This window comes from Mastacembelus armatus, unplaced genomic scaffold, assembly GCF_900324485.2.
Source record: "Mastacembelus armatus unplaced genomic scaffold, fMasArm1.2, whole genome shotgun sequence".
NCBI classification, from domain to species: Eukaryota; Metazoa; Chordata; class Actinopteri; order Synbranchiformes; family Mastacembelidae; genus Mastacembelus; species Mastacembelus armatus.
Genome location: NW_022872857.1, coordinates 23,561 through 41,310, shown reverse-complemented (window position 1 = coordinate 41,310; position 17,750 = coordinate 23,561). Strand labels below are relative to the sequence as shown.

At 42.1% G+C, this 17,750-nt stretch overlaps 1 protein-coding gene across 1 annotated transcript; it reads left to right on the top strand.

Moving 5' to 3' along the window:
* The first annotated feature begins 1,751 nt into the window (after window positions 1-1,751).
* Window positions 1,752-17,353, top strand: LOC113129581 (uncharacterized). Its single transcript, XM_026305643.1, has 21 exons — window positions 1,752-1,814; window positions 2,431-2,502; window positions 2,730-2,816; window positions 3,430-3,501; window positions 3,727-3,813; window positions 4,429-4,500; window positions 4,729-4,815; window positions 5,430-5,501; window positions 5,728-5,814; window positions 6,428-6,499; window positions 6,727-6,813; window positions 7,427-7,498; window positions 7,725-7,811; window positions 8,425-8,496; window positions 8,724-8,810; window positions 9,424-9,495; window positions 9,723-9,809; window positions 10,068-10,133; window positions 10,538-10,643; window positions 11,058-11,128; window positions 16,712-17,353. Exons 1-21 carry the CDS (start codon window positions 1,752-1,754, stop codon window positions 17,351-17,353), a joined length of 2,220 nt encoding a protein of 739 aa, XP_026161428.1.
* The last annotated feature ends 397 nt before the right edge of the window (window positions 17,354-17,750 follow it).

Here is a 17,750-nt window from a genome sequence, read left to right as displayed (position 1 = left end):
ACACCTGTCTTCATGTGTGTTTGTGTAAAAAAATCTGAACGTGGTTTCTAAGGTCTATTGTGCAAATAGGTTCTTTTCTACAAGATGGCTTCACTGTAGCATTGCTAGGGTTCTTCAAAATGTATGAACGTCGCCAGTGACAGTTTCCTGTATGTACATGTCATATGTTAGCTTAGGGCAGGTTATTAGTAGCATCTAAACACGGAGAATGGGTCACTTGGGAGAAATGGAACAAGACAGGATGCTATTCCATGTGGATCAAGGCAATTTTTAGTACTATACAGTTTTAGAATTACACACCAATAAAGTCAGTAGTCACTTCAGCTGACTACATGGTACATGTATGAAGAAGCACGGCCATGTTACCACTTCCTACGTGGAGCTTCTTCAATCAGTTCCACCTCATAATATCTTTCTCTTTTCTTTGACAGACACTGAATGAGAATCCTCTCCAAGTATCTACAGCCTCAGTCTCCTCACCTACAGATACAGATGTTGCAGAGGTACAGAACATCATTAAACAAATAATAATTACATAAGCTGTTGCACTCAAAGACACAAGCTCACATGATTCTTTGGTGAAGAACTTAACATATCCTATTGAATCATGCACAAATGTTTAGCCAAAATGTTTGCTTATCATGGCTGAAGTGTATTTTTCTTTAGCTGCTATGTATTGCATATCCTGGCAGCATCTATATTGTCTCTTTTCTGTGTTCATGTCATGCAGATTCTGGCTTCCAGCCTAGTGGAGATGGATACCACAAACCTGAATGAGAAGAGTCCAGTGGGAGGTCTTATAAACAGTACTGAAACGGTAAATGAACTTTAAGATGCTGCTTGATGAGGTTACATGTGCATGTATGCTGAGTCTGCCGACATCTTACGTTGGCTTTCTGTGTATGTGTGTATATGAATGGTCCTGAGTGTGATGTTGTTTGTAAGGACACCGTGTATGGGAGGACACTCTCATGACTTGCTTTTTCAGAGTATTAGTCAGACACCTGTCTTCATGTGTGTTTGTGTAAAAAAATCTGAACGTGGTTTCTAAGGTCTATTGTGCAAATAGGTTCTTTTCTACAAGATGGCTTCACTGTAGCATTGCTAGGGTTCTTCAAAATGTATGAACGTCGCCAGTGACAGTTTCCTGTATGTACATGTCATATGTTAGCTTAGGGCGGGTTATTAGTAGCATCTAAACACGGAGAATGGGTCACTTGGGAGAAATGGAACAAGACAGGATGCTATTCCATGTGGATCAAGGCAATTTTTAGTACTATACAGTTTTAGAATTACACACCAATAAAGTCAGTAGTCACTTCAGCTGACTACATGGTACATGTATGAAGAAGCACGGCCATGTTACCACTTCCTACGTGGAGCTTCTTCAATCAGTTCCACCTCATAATATCTTTCTCTTTTCTTTGACAGACACTGAATGAGAATCCTCTCCAAGTATCTACAGCCTCAGTCTCCTCACCTACAGATACAGATGTTGCAGAGGTACAGAACATCATTAAACAAATAATAATTACATAAGCTGTTGCACTCAAGACACAAGCTCACATGATTCTTTGGTGAAGAACTTAACATATCCTATTGAATCGTGCACAAATGTTAGCCAAAATGTTTGCTTATCATGGCTGAAGTGTATTTTTCTTTAGCTGCTATGTATTGCATATCCTGGCAGCATCTATATTGTCTCTTTTCTGTGTTCATGTCATGCAGATTCTGGCTTCAGCCTAGTGGAGATGGATACCACAAACCTGAATGAGAAGAGTCCAGTGGGAGGTCTTATAAACAGTACTGAAACGGTAAATGAACTTTAAGATGCTGCTTGATGAGGTTACATGTGCATGTATGCTGAGTCTGCCGACATCTTACGTTGGCTTTCTGTGTATGTGTGTATATGAATGGTCCTGAGTGTGATGTTGTTTGTAAGGACACCGTGTATGGGAGGACACTCTCATGACTTGCTTTTCAGAGTATTAGTCAGAACACCTGTCTTCATGTGTGTTTTGTGTAAAAAAATCTGAACGTGGTTTCTAAGGTCTATTGTGCAAATAGGTTCTTTTCTACAAGATGGCTTCACTGTAAGCATTGCTAGGGTTCTTCAAAATGTATGAACGTCGCCAGTGACAGTTTTCCTGTATGTACATGTCATATGTTAGCTTAGGGCGGGTTATTAGTAGCATCTAAACACGGAGAATGGGTCACTTGGGAGAAATGGAACAAGACAGGATGCTATTCCATGTGGATCAAGGCAATTTTTAGTACTATACATTTTAGAATTACACACCAATAAAGTCAGTAGTCACTTCAGCTGACTACATGGTACATGTATGAAGAAGCAACGGCCATGTTACCACTTCCTACGTGGAGCTTCTTCAATCAGTTCCACCTCTTAATATCTTTCTCTTTTCTTGACAGACACTGAATGAGAATCCTCTCCAAGTATCTACAGCCTCGGTCTCCTCACCTACAGATACAGATGTTGCAGAGGTACAGAACATCATTAAACAAATAATAATTACATAAGCTGTTGCACTCAAAGACACAAGCTCACATGATTCTTTGGTGAAGAACTTAACATATCCTATTGAATCGTGCACAAATGTTTAGCCAAAATGTTTGCTTATCATGGCTGAAGTGTATTTTTCTTTAGCTGCTATGTATTGCATATCCTGGCAGCATCTATATTGTCTCTTTTCTGTGTTCATGTCATGCAGATTCTGGCTTCCAGCCTAGTGGAGATGGATACCACAAACCTGAATGAGAAGAGTCCAGTGGGAGGTCTTATAAACAGTACTGAAACGGTAAATGAACTTTAAGATGCTGCTTGATGAGGTTACATGTGCATGTATGCTGAGTCTGCCGACATCTTACGTTGGCTTTCTGTGTATGTGTGTATATGAATGGTCCTGAGTGTGATGTTGTTTGTAAGGACACCGTGTATGGGAGGACACTCTCATGACTTGCTTTTCAGAGTATTAGTCAGACACCTGTCTTCATGTGTGTTTGTGTAAAAAAATCTGAACGTGGTTTCTAAGGTCTATTGTGCAAATAGGTTCTTTTCTACAAGATGGCTTCACTGTAGCATTGCTAGGGTTCTTCAAAATGTATGAACGTCGCCAGTGACAGTTTTCCTGTATGTACATGTCATATGTTAGCTTAGGGCGGGTTATTAGTAGCATCTAAACACGGAGAATGGGTCACTTGGGAGAAATGGAACAAGACAGGATGCTATTCCATGTGGATCAAGGCAATTTTTAGTACTATACAGTTTTAGAATTACACACCAATAAAGTCAGTAGTCACTTCAGCTGACTACATGGTACATGTATGAAGAAGCACGGCCATGTTACCACTTCCTACGTGGAGCTTCTTCAATCAGTTCCACCTCTTAATATCTTTCTCTTTCTTTGACAGACACTGAATGAGAATCCTCTCCAAGTATCTACAGCCTCGGTCTCCTCACCTACAGATACAGATGTTGCAGAGGTACAGAACATCATTAAACAAATAATAATTACATAAGCTGTTGCACTCAAAGACACAAGCTCACATGATTCTTTGTGAAGAACTTAACATATCCTATTGAATCGTGCACAAATGTTTAGCCAAATGTTTGCTTATCATGGCTGAAGTGTATTTTTCTTTAGCTGCTATGTATTGCATATCCTGGCAGCATCTATATTGTCTCTTTTCTGTGTTCATGTCATGCAGATTCTGGCTTCCAGCCTAGTGGAGATGGATACCACAAACCTGAATGAGAAGAGTCCAGTGGGAGGTCTTATAAACAGTACTGAAACGGTAAATGAACTTTAAGATGCTGCTTGATGAGGTTACATGTGCATGTATGCCTGAGTCTGCCGACATCTTACGTTGGCTTTCTGTGTATGTGTGTATATGAATGGTCCTGAGTGTGATGTTGTTTGTAAGGACACCGTGTATGGGAGGACACTCTCATGACTTGCTTTTCAGAGTATTAGTCAGACACCTGTCTTCATGTGTGTTTGTGTAAAAAAATCTGAACGTGGTTTCTAAGGTCTATTGTGCAAATAGGTTCTTTTCTACAAGATGGCTTCACTGTAGCATTGCTAGGGTTCTTCAAAATGTATGAACGTCGCCAGTGACAGTTTCCTGTATGTACATGTCATATGTTAGCTTAGGGGCGGGTTATTAGTAGCATCTAAACACGGAGAATGGGTCACTTGGGAGAATGGAACAAGACAGGATGCTATTCCATGTGGATCAAGGCAATTTTTAGTACTATACAGTTTTAGAATTACACACCAATAAAGTCAGTAGTCACTTCAGCTGACTACATGGTACATGTATGAAGAAGCACGGCCATGTTACCACTTCCTACGTGGGAGCTTCTTCAATCAGTTCCACCTCTTAATATCTTTCTCTTTTCTTTGACAGACACTGAATGAGAATCCTCTCCAAGTATCTACAGCCTCGGTCTCCTCACCTACAGATACAGATGTTGCAGAGGTACAGAACATCATTAAACAAATAATAATTACATAAGCTGTTGCACTCAAAGACACAAGCTCACATGATTCTTTGGTGAAGAACTTACATATCCTATTGAATCGTGCACAAATGTTTAGCCAAAATGTTTGCTTATCATGGCTGAAGTGTATTTTTCTTTAGCTGCTATGTATTGCATATCCTGGCAGCATCTATATTGTCTCCTTTTTCTGTGTTCATGTCATGCAGATTCTGGCTTCCAGCCTAGTGGAGATGGATACCACAAACCTGAATGAGAAGAGTCCAGTGGGAGGTCTTATAAACAGTACTGAAACGGTAAATGAACTTTAAGATGCTGCTTGATGAGGTTACATGTGCATGTATGCTGAGTCTGCCGACATCTTACGTTGGCTTTCTGTGTATGTGTGTATATGAATGGTCCTGAGTGTGATGTTGTTTGTAAGGACACCGTGTATGGGAGGACACTCTCATGACTTGCTTTTCAGAGTATTAGTCAGACACCTGTCTTCATGTGTGTTTGTGTAAAAAAATCTGAACGTGGTTTCTAAGGTCTATTGTGCAAATAGGTTCTTTTCTACAAGATGGCTTCACTGTAGCATTGCTAGGGTTCTTCAAAAATGTATGAACGTCGCCAGTGACAGTTTCCTGTATGTACATGTCATATGTTAGCTTAGGGCGGGTTATTAGTAGCATCTAAACACGGAGAATGGGTCACTTGGGAGAAATGGAACAAGACAGGATGCTATTCCATGTGGATCAAGGCAATTTTTAGTACTATACAGTTTTAGAATTACACACCAATAAAGTCAGTAGTCACTTCAGCTGACTACATGGTACATGTATGAAGAAGCACGGCCATGTTACCACTTCCTACGTGGAGCTTCTTCAATCAGTTCCACCTCTTAATATCTTTCTCTTTTCTTTGACAGACACTGAATGAGAATCCTCTCCAAGTATCTACAGCCTCGGTCTCCTCACCTACAGATACAGATGTTGCAGAGGTACAGAACATCATTAAACAAATAATAATTACATAAGCTGTTGCACTCAAAGACACAAGCTCACATGATTCTTTGGTGAAGAACTTAACATATCCTATTGAATCGTGCACAAATGTTTAGCCAAAATGTTTGCTTATCATGGCTGAAGTGTATTTTTCTTTAGCTGCTATGTATTGCATATCCTGGCAGCATCTATATTGTCTCTTTCTGTGTTCATGTCATGCAGATTCTGGCTTCCAGCCTAGTGGAGATGGATACCACAAACCTGAATGAGAAGAGTCCAGTGGGAGGTCTTATAAACAGTACTGAAACGGTAAATGAACTTTAAGATGCTGCTTGATGAGGTTACATGTGCATGTATGCTGAGTCTGCCGACATCTTACGTTGGCTTTCTGTGTATGTGTGTATATGAATGGTCCTGAGTGTGATGTTGTTTGTAAGGACACCGTGTATGGGAGGACACTCTCATGACTTGCTTTTCAGAGTATTAGTCAGACACCTGTCTTCATGTGTGTTTGTGTAAAAAAATCTGAACGTGGTTTCTAAGGTCTATTGTGCAAATAGGTTCTTTTCTACAAGATGGCTTCACTGTAGCATTGCTAGGGTTCTTCAAAATGTATGAACGTCGCCAGTGACAGTTTCCTGTATGTACATGTCATATGTTAGCTTAGGGCGGGTTATTAGTAGCATCTAAACACGGAGAATGGGTCACTTGGGAGAAATGGAACAAGACAGGATGCTATTCCATGTGGATCAAGGCAATTTTTAGTACTATACAGTTTTAGAATTACACACCAATAAAGTCAGTAGTCACTTCAGCTGACTACATGGTACATGTATGAAGAAGCACGGCCATGTTACCACTTCCTACGTGGAGCTTCTTCAATCAGTTCCACCTCTTAATATCTTTCTCTTTTCTTTGACAGACACTGAATGAGAATCCTCTCCAAGTATCTACAGCCTCGGTCTCCTCACCTACAGATACAGATGTTGCAGAGGTACAGAACATCATTAAACAAATAATAATTACATAAGCTGTTGCACTCAAAGACACAAGCTCACATGATTCTTTGGTGAAGAACTTAACATATCCTATTGAATCATGCACAAATGTTTAGCCAAAATGTTTGCTTATCATGGCTGAAGTGTATTTTTCTTTAGCTGCTATGTATTGCATATCCTGGCAGCATCTATATTGTCTCTTTTCTGTGTTCATGTCATGCAGATTCTGGCTTCCAGCCTAGTGGAGATGGATACCACAAACCTGAATGAGAAGAGTCCAGTGGGAGGTCTTATAAACAGTACTGAAACGGTAAATGAACTTTAAGATGCTGCTTGATGAGGTTACATGTGCATGTATGCTGAGTCTGCCGACATCTTACGTTGGCTTTCTGTGTATGTGTGTATATGAATGGTCCTGAGTGTGATGTTGTTTGTAAGGACACCGTGTATGGGAGGACACTCTCATGACTTGCTTTTCAGAGTATTAGTCAGACACCTGTCTTCATGTGTGTTTGTGTAAAAAAATCTGAACGTGGTTTCTAAGGTCTATTGTGCAAATAGGTTCTTTTCTACAAGATGGCTTCACTGTAGCATTGCTAGGGTTCTTCAAAATGTATGAACGTCGCCAGTGACAGTTTCCTGTATGTACATGTCATATGTTAGCTTAGGGCAGGTTATTAGTAGCATCTAAACACGGAGAATGGGTCACTTGGGAGAAATGGAACAAGACAGGATGCTATTCCATGTGGATCAAGGCAATTTTTAGTACTATACAGTTTTAGAATTACACACCAATAAAGTCAGTAGTCACTTCAGCTGACTACATGGTACATGTATGAAGAAGCACGGCCATGTTACCACTTCCTACGTGGAGCTTCTTCAATCAGTTCCACCTCTTAATATCTTTCTCTTTTCTTTGACAGACACTGAATGAGAATCCTCTCCAAGTATCTACAGCCTCGGTCTCCTCACCTACAGATACAGATGTTGCAGAGGTACAGAACATCATTAAACAAATAATAATTACATAAGCTGTTGCACTCAAAGACACAAGCTCACATGATTCTTTGGTGAAGAACTTAACATATCCTATTGAATCGTGCACAAATGTTTAGCCAAAATGTTTGCTTATCATGGCTGAAGTGTATTTTCTTTAGCTGCTATGTATTGCATATCCTGGCAGCATCTATATTGTCTCTTTTCTGTGTTCATGTCATGCAGATGATGGTTTCCAGCCTAGTGGAGATGGATACCACAAACCTGAATGAGAAGAGTCCAGTGGGAGGTCTTATAAACAGTACTGAAACGGTAAATGAACTTTAAGATGCTGCTTGATGAGGTTACATGTGCATGTATGCTGAGTCTGCCGACATCTTACGTTGGCTTTCTGTGTATGTGTGTATATGAATGGTCCTGAGTGTGATGTTGTTTGTAAGGACACCGTGTATGGGAGGACACTCTCATGACTTGCTTTTCAGAGTATTAGTCAGACACCTGTCTTCATGTGTGTTTGTGTAAAAAAATCTGAACGTGGTTTCTAAGGTCTATTGTGCAAATAGGTTCTTTTCTACAAGATGGCTTCACTGTAGCATTGCTAGGGTTCTTCAAAATGTATGAACGTCGCCAGTGACAGTTTCCTGTATGTACATGTCATATGTTAGCTTAGGGCGGGTTATTAGTAGCATCTAAACACGGAGAATGGGTCACTTGGGAGAAATGGAACAAGACAGGATGCTATTCCATGTGGATCAAGGCAATTTTTAGTACTATACAGTTTTAGAATTACACACCAATAAAGTCAGTAGTCACTTCAGCTGACTACATGGTACATGTATGAAGAAGCACGGCCATGTTACCACTTCCTACGTGGAGCTTCTTCAATCAGTTCCACCTCATAATATCTTTCTCTTTTCTTTGACAGACACTGAATGAGAATCCTCTCCAAGTATCTACAGCCTCAGTCTCCTCACCTACAGATACAGATGTTGCAGAGGTACAGAACATCATTAAACAAATAATAATTACATAAGCTGTTGCACTCAAAGACACAAGCTCACATGATTCTTTGGTGAAGAACTTAACATATCCTATTGAATCGTGCACAAATGTTTAGCCAAAATGTTTGCTTATCATGGCTGAAGTGTATTTTTCTTTAGCTGCTATGTATTGCATATCCTGGCAGCATCTATATTGTCTCTTTTCTGTGTTCATGTCATGCAGATTCTGGCTTCCAGCCTAGTGGAGATGGATACCACAAACCTGAATGAGAAGAGTCCAGTGGGAGGTCTTATAAACAGTACTGAAACGGTAAATGAACTTTAAGATGCTGCTTGATGAGGTTACATGTGCATGTATGCTGAGTCTGCCGACATCTTACGTTGGCTTTCTGTGTATGTGTGTATATGAATGGTCCTGAGTGTGATGTTGTTTGTAAGGACACCGTGTATGGGAGGACACTCTCATGACTTGCTTTTCAGAGTATTAGTCAGACACCTGTCTTCATGTGTGTTTGTGTAAAAAAATCTGAACGTGGTTTCTAAGGTCTATTGTGCAAATAGGTTCTTTTCTACAAGATGGCTTCACTGTAGCATTGCTAGGGTTCTTCAAAATGTATGAACGTCGCCAGTGACAGTTTCCTGTATGTACATGTCATATGTTAGCTTAGGGCGGGTTATTAGTAGCATCTAAACACGGAGAATGGGTCACTTGGGAGAAATGGAACAAGACAGGATGCTATTCCATGTGGATCAAGGCAATTTTTAGTACTATACAGTTTTAGAATTACACACCAATAAAGTCAGTAGTCACTTCAGCTGACTACATGGTACATGTATGAAGAAGCACGGCCATGTTACCACTTCCTACGTGGAGCTTCTTCAATCAGTTCCACCTCTTAATATCTTTCTCTTTTCTTTGACAGACACTGAATGAGAATCCTCTCCAAGTATCTACAGCCTCAGTCTCCTCACCTACAGATACAGATGTTGCAGAGGTACAGAACATCATTAAACAAATAATAATTACATAAGCTGTTGCACTCAAAGACACAAGCTCACATGATTCTTTGGTGAAGAACTTAACATATCCTATTGAATCGTGCACAAATGTTTAGCCAAAATGTTTGCTTATCATGGCTGAAGTGTATTTTTCTTTAGCTGCTATGTATTGCATATCCTGGCAGCATCTATATTGTCTCTTTTCTGTGTTCATGTCATGCAGATTCTGGCTTCCAGCCTAGTGGAGATGGATACCACAAACCTGAATGAGAAGAGTCCAGTGGGAGGTCTTATAAACAGTACTGAAACGGTAAATGAACTTTAAGATGCTGCTTGATGAGGTTACATGTGCATGTATGCTGAGTCTGCCGACATCTTACGTTGGCTTTCTGTGTATGTGTGTATATGAATGGTCCTGAGTGTGATGTTGTTTGTATGGGAGGACACTCTCATGACTTGCTTTTCAGAGTATTAGTCAGACACCTGTCTTCATGTGTGTTTGTGTAAAAAATCTGAATGTGGTTTCTAAGGTCTATTGTGCAAATAGGTTCTTTCTCTTTCTTAATAGAGTCTGAATGAGAATCCTCTCCAAGTATCTACACTGTCCTTGCCTAAAGACACTGATGTTTCAGAGGTACAGAACATCATAAATGAAGTTAACATTAAGGTCAGTAGTCATGTCATTTAGGTTTACTATGACAAATATAGCAATTAGATGAAAGTATAAATATGAATATTTCTTCAGTGGTTGAGCTGAAAACTGGGTTTTGGAATGCAGTAGACTAGTATAACTTAAAGTAGCATAATGTGAGCTCTCCTCTCTTGTCCATTCAAGGAAGTTTTCACTTCCTGATCTGCCTGATTTTTGTGTCCAATTCATGCATTTACACACTGTTTTTACAGGTTAGCCAGTATGACACATACTTGTTCTTCATTCAATTATGACCTTTTACTTTACATTTGATTACTGTCTAAATACTGTCCAATAACTCAACCTGTATTGAATGAATAAATGATTCAGTATAATTTTGCCAACAGTGTCGAAAACACCAGCTAGTGTCCGCAACAATATCTTCTTTGGATAAGTGTGTTCAGTGTGTAGGACCCACCATTTCCTTAAAGTGGCTGGGCTATAAATGTGCAGGTGAGTTTAATTTTTTTTTAATTTGCAGGGTATAAAAATATGTGCTCAAGGCGTGCATATTTCCAGTTGTAAATATCAAACAGATTTTTCCCCAATGACAAACCATGCCAGTGTTTTCAGGGAAAAGGAAATAGTGCTGTTGCAGGCAGTGTAAGCCTGCTCATGCTATACTTAAATAGAATTCGCGCAGTTGTTCTACCGCTGAAATAATTTTAAGATCGAAAAACTACAGTGTTGCATTAACCTAACTTTCTTTGAAATATATTATGAGGGCATGAGGTCATGCTGCTTGTTAAATCATCTTATCTTATTATGCATATCTATCCCGTAATTCTTTAAAATCCTATCACTGCAGTGATGTGACATGACACTAAAATATGAGTATTAAAATTAACATATTAAAATATGTTACAGTTTGCTCAAGGGTCTGGCATAAATCCTGCTTCAGGTGTACTGAAGATGAATACTGCAGAGACCTACTTCATGTAAGTTTCCACCAAACAGATTGGAATGTCATTTTATTGTGAACAGGTAAAAATTTACTGTTTGTTTTCTTTCAAAACAAAAAAGCTACATACGTCTGTCATAGGACGTGTTAGTTGTGCTTGCATCCATCCATCCGTTTTCTGACGCTTTCTGGGGCCAGGTTGCAGGGACAGTGGTCTGAGCAGAAATATCAGATTTCCTTCTCCCTAGACACTTTCTCCAGCTCTTCTGGGGGAATACTGAGGCATTCCCAGGCCACGGACACAGACACAGTCCACCTCCAGCTTGTCCTGGGTCTTCCAAGGTCTTCCAAGACCTCCTTGCATTGGGCCAGGCCCGAAACACCTCCCACTGGAGGTGTCTGGGGGCGGTCACCTCAACTGGCTCCTTTCCATGTGGAGGAGCAGCAGCTATACTCCGAGCTCCTCCTGGGTGACGGTGCTCCTCCCCTATCTCTAAGGGAGCGCTCAGCCACCCTATGGAGATAACTAATTTCAGTCAATTATAGTTGTGATGGTGTCCTTTTGTTGTGACCCAGAGCTCATGATCATAGTTGAGGGTAGGAACGTAGATTGACCAGTAAATAGAGAGCTTCGCCCTCGACTCAGCTCTTTCTTCACCACAACAGACTGGTACATCGACTGCTTTGCTGCTGTCATTGCACCTATCCATCTGTCAATCTCCCGTTCCATTCTTCCCTTACTCGTGAACAAGACCCCGAAATACTAAAACTCATCCACTTGAGGCAGGATTTCTCCCCTGATCTGGAGATGGCAAGTCACCTTTCTCCAGTTGAGAACCATGGCCTCAGATATGGAGGTGCTGAACAGAAAAATAATGAATAAAACCGGTGGCAAACATGCACCGGGAACAGTTCTGACAATGTGAACCAAGCTCCTTCTCCAATTGTACAGAGACCCAATAGCCCTTAGTATCCGAGTGTCTAAGAATACGACCAAAGGTCAGATGACTTGACCACAGAGTCGATCATCAAGCCTCTGGCCTAGGGTGCCCTGGTGCCATGTGCACTGATGGACACCACTTTGCTTGAACATGGCATATGTTACGGACAAGCTGAGACTATCACAAAGTCCAACAAAAAAAACACCACTCGGGTTCAGATCAGGGAGGCCGTTCCTCTCAATCACACCTCTCTAAGTTTCACTGTCGCTGCCCGTGTAAGCGCTGAAGTCCTCCAGCGGGAGCACCTTTCAGCACCATTCTCAGGGACCCCAAAAAGGCCAAGTACTCTGAACTGCTGCTCGGCCCATAGGCTGAAACAACAGTAAGAGACCTGTCCCCGACAGGCACAGGGAAGGGACCCTCTGATTCCATGGGTAAAACTCCAACACTTGGCAGCTGAGCAGGGGGGAACTATAAGTAAGTCCACACCAGCCCGCCTCCTCTCACAAAAGGCAACTCCAGAATAGAAGACAATCCAACCCCTTGCAAGGAGGTGGGTTCCAGAGCCCATGGCTGTGTGTGGAGGTGAGCCTGACAATCTCTAATCGGTATGCTCAACCTCCTGCGCAAGCTCAGGTCCCCCCCCCCCAGTGAGGTGACATTCCATGTCCCTAGATTCAGTTTCAGAGTCCAGGGATTGGGTTGTTGAGGCCCCCGCCTCCAGCCACTGCCCGATCTACAGTATCTCACAGAATAATAATAATAATAATAATACATTTTATTTCATGGCGCCTTTCAAAGTCTCAAGGTCACCTTACAGATAGAAAAGGAAGCATACAGCATGATATACATAGAGTGCATTAAAACAACAGTAACAAGAATACATAAACGGCGGGAGAGAATGTAAAGGCAAAAGCGTGGATTATCTAGGAAGTGGGCGAAGTACAGTAAAAGTAAATTGAAATACAGAAACCCAGATGACAGAACAACAAATATGAAACAGTATGAGACAATATGAAATAGGCAGAGGGTGGTAGGACATCACGGGCTGCTTTGAGAAGTTAAGAGAGTTAGGTGGAAAACGCTATACGGAACAGATATGTTTTGAGTGATGATTTAAAAGTTGATAAGTCCGGAGACGACCGGATGCGATGAGGGAGAATGTTCCAAAGGCGGGGCGCAGTGTGGCTGAAGGATCTAGCGCCCATGGTGGCCAGGCGCGCTGTAGGGGTGCAGAGGAGAGTGGAACTGGAGGAGCGGAGAGGACGAGGCGGAGAATAGATATGAAGTAGTTCAGTGATGTATGGTGGGGCAATAGAGTGGAGGGCTTTGTAGGTGAGAAGGAGGATTTTATAGTTTATACGGAAGGACACAGGGAGCCAGTGAAGTTGTTTAAGGACAGGGGTGATATGATGTGAGGATGGAGTTCTGGTGATGATTCGGGCAGCAGAGTTCTGGACAAGTTGAAGTTTGCGAAGTGATTTGAGAGGTAGACCAGTGAGGAGTGAGTTACAGTAATCCAAACGAGAGGTGACAAAGGCATTAACGAGTATGGCCGTGCTATCGGTGGTGAGTGAAGAACGGATGCGGTTTATGTTACGGAGATGGGAGTAAGCCAACCGGGTAGTGGTATTGATATGCTAAGTGAAGGAGAGAGTACCATCTAGGATGACACCCAGGCTTTTAACTTGGGGGGAGGGGAGGACAATATTGTTGTCAATTTGAATGGAGAAGGTGCTGGTTTTAGGAAGGGTGGATCTGGTGCCCACGAGGAGAATTTCAGTTTTGTCGGGGTTGAGTTTCAAAAAGTTATGGGTGAACCAGGATTTGATATTATGTAAGCAGGTAAGGAGGGAGGGAGGGGGGAGGGTAGAAGATGGAGCAGCAGAGAGGTAGAGCTGGGTGTCGTCTGCATAACAGTGGAAATTGATGTTATGTTGCCTAAAGATATTTCCGAGAGGAAGGAGATAAATAATAAAGAGGAGGGGCCCCAGGACAGAGCCCTGAGGCACGCCACAACTGACAGTAGAGGGCTGGGAGTGGAAGTTCTGGAGATGGACGGACTGGGTGCGGTCAGAGAGGTAGAAGGTGAACCATGAGAGGACCGAGCCGGCTATGCCGATGGAAGCAAGGCGATGGAGGAGAATATTGTGCGAGATGGTGTCAAAAGCTGCAGTTAGGTCAAGGAGGATGAGGATGGAGACAAGGCCAGAGTCTGCGGCTACTAGGAGGTCGTTGGTGATTTTGACCAGGGCAGTTTCAGTGCTGTGAAGTTGGCGGAAACCAGATTGAAAGTGTTCGTATAGGCTATTGGTGGAAAGGTGGGTATGGACCTGGTGGTGAACAACTTTTTCAAGAATTTTGGAGAGGAACGGGAGATTGGAGATAGGGCGGAAGTTGTTAAGGTCGGCAGGATCGAGACCAGGTTTTTTTAGAATTGGTGTGATGATGGCTGTCTTGAGTGATGGGGGAACGATGCCAGAACTGAGGGAAGTGTGAATAATGTGGGTAAGATGAGGAAGGAGAGAGGGGAGACAGAGCTTGACGAGGTAAATAATTTATCATATCTTTTCATGACAACACTGAAGAAATGACACTTTGCTACAATGTAAAGTAGTGAGTGTACAGCTTGTATAACAGTATAAATTTGCTGTCCCCTCAAAATAACTCAACACACAGCCATTAATATCTAAATCACTGGCAACAAAAGTGAGTACACCCCTAAGTGAAAATGTCCAAATAGGGCCCAAAGTGTCAATATTTTGTGTGAGCACCATTATTTTCCAGCACTGCCATAACCCTCTTGGGCATGGAGTTCACCAGAGCTTCACAGGTTGCTACTGGAATCTTCTTCCACTCCTCCATGATGACATCACAGAGCTGATGGATGTTAGAGACCTTGCACTCCTCCACCTTCCGTTTGAGGATGCCCCACAGATGCTTAATAGGGTTTAGGTCTGGAGACATGATGGGCCATCACCTTTACCCTCAGCTTCTTTAGCAAGGCAGTGGTCATCTTGGAGGTGTGTTTGGGGTCGTTATCATGCTGGAATACTGCCCTGTGGCCCAGTCTCCGAAGGGAGGGGATCATGCTCTGCTTCAGTATGTCACAGTACATGTTGGCATTCATGGTTCCTCAATGAACTGTAGCTCCCCAGTGCCGGCAGCACTCATGCAGCCCCAGACCATGACACTCCTACCACCATGCTTGACTGTAGGCAAGACACACTTTTCTTTGTACTCCTCACCTGGTTGCCGTCAGACACGCTTGACAACATCTGAACCAAATAAGTTTATCTTGGTCTCATCAGACCACAGGACATGGTTCCAGTAATCCATGCCCTTAGTCTGCTTGTCTTCAGCAAACTGTTTGTGGGCTTTCTTGTGCATCATCTTTAGAAGAGGCTTCCTTCTGGGACGACAGCCATGCAGACCAATTTGATGCAGTGTGCGGCGTATGGTCTGAGCACTGACAGACTGACCCCCCACCCCTTGAACCTCTGCAGCAATGCTGCCAGCACTCATACGTCTCTTTCCCAAAGACAACCTCTGGATATGACGCTGAGCACGTGTACTCAACTTCTTTGGTCGACCATGGCGAGGCCTGTTCTGAGTGGAACCTGTCCTGTTAAACCGCTGTATGGTCTTGGCCACCGTGCTGCAGCTCAGTTTCTGGGTCTTGGCAATCTTCTTATAGCCTAGGCCATCTTTATGTAGAGCAACAATTCTTTATTTCAGATCCTCTGAGAGTTCTCTGCCATGAGGTGCCATGTTGAACTTCCAGTGACCAGTATGAGAGACTGAGAACAATAACACCAAATTTAACACACCTGCCCCCCATTCACACCTGAGACCTTGTAACACTGAGTCACATGACACCAAGGAGGGAAAATTGCTAATTGGGCCCATTTGGACATTTTCACTCAGGGGTGTACTCACTTTTGTTGGCAGCGGTTTAGACATTAATGGCTGTGTGTTGAGTTATTTTGAGGGGACAGCACATTTACACTGCTATACAAGATGTACACTCACTACTTTACATTGTAGCAAAGTGTCATTTCTTCAGTGTTGTCACATGAAAAGATATGATAAATTATTTACAAAAATGTGAGGGAGGTACTCACTTCTGTGGGATACTGTACATTACACCGGTCCCTTATGGATCCTCCTGCAGGTGGTGGGCCCAGAGGAGGGCCCCTCGTCTTCATTTTGGGCTTTGCCCAGCTGGGCCCCATGGGGGGAGATCCCGCCACCAGGTGCTCGTCTTCGAACCCCAGGCCCTGGCTCCAGGTTGGGGCCCCGGCTTTGCTGTACTAGGCGACGTCAGTCCTTGTTGTTGTCCTCTTCATAAGGGATAATAGATCAAGGATCATTCGAGCTCTCAAACACCTTCCTTCTATAATAAGGTGGTGGTTCAGCTTACAAATTACAAAGTACTAAATTCATATAGGTTTACCCGTTGTCCTTATGTTGGGGAACAGTTACTGCTACTATTGGTTAGATTGTTATGGTGTGAATAGGCCAAAAATGGTCATTTTGATTAAAAATGTTTCATGGTGTAAAATGTAATTCTTAAGGATAAGATTTGGTCTTTAGATCTTTTTCACAGTCGAAATATAACAAAATTATAAACAGTAGTTTCTGCTGTGTAAAATAGCCTTTTTTAAAATAAATTTCAGGAACATCCTTTGTCTGAGGGTGATCTAAAGGACAACACTATACAGTTGGAGAGTAATGACGCTACAGATGATCAGTGCTCTTCTGATGAGGAATACATTCCAGACTCTTCATCTGAAGATGATGGTGATTCAGATTCAAGTATCCCTGTAATTGCTAGCACATCAAAAACTGGACTGACTCAGACTAAATCAAAAACCCCTATTACAGTGAAATTAGCATGTTCTGTTAATGTCAACGCCACAAATCTTTGTCCACCTCTTGAAGATGACATTGTGCCAAGTGCTGTGGAAACATCTGATTCAACAACTTCTGTTCTACAGACCAAGGCTGGAGCACAGAAATCCATCTTAACATCCACACCTGTAACCACAAGTAACCTAAATTATTGTTGTGTGTGTGGTAAAGGTCAGAAGAAAATTGCTCGCCACTTGAAAACGCATAAGACAGATACCAAAATTCAATACATATTTTCTCTTCCAAAAAAGTCAAAAGAACGCAAGAGCCTACTGGAAAAACTGAGAAATGAGGGAAATTTTAAACATAATAGCACAGTTTTACAGGATGGAACAGGATCACTTAAGGTCAAGAGAAAAACAAAAACTAGTCTCACATGGATCATTCATTCATTGCATGTACTGTAAAGGGCTGTACGTTCGAAAAGAGCTTTGGAGGCATGCGCGAAGATGCCCTGAAAAGCCTAATGACAATGTGGATGATGGACCTGGCAAAAAAAAAGTGTTGTGTTTGGCTGCAGCTGTGGAGTCTGTATCATTTCAGAAAATATCAAGTGGAGTATGGAAACTAATTACCAATATGAAAGATGACAATGTTGCTTCAGTGGTGAGAAATGATGTCTGTATTTTACAGTTTGCCCAGTCCCTTTTTAACAGACATGGACAAGACCCAACCAAATATGAATACATGAGACAAAAACTCAGGGAAGCAGGTCGTTTGTTGTTGTACCTGCGCCAAGAGTTTTCATTTCATACCATGGAGGATGCTATTAAACCAGCCAATTTCCAAAAAGTTGTTCAAGCT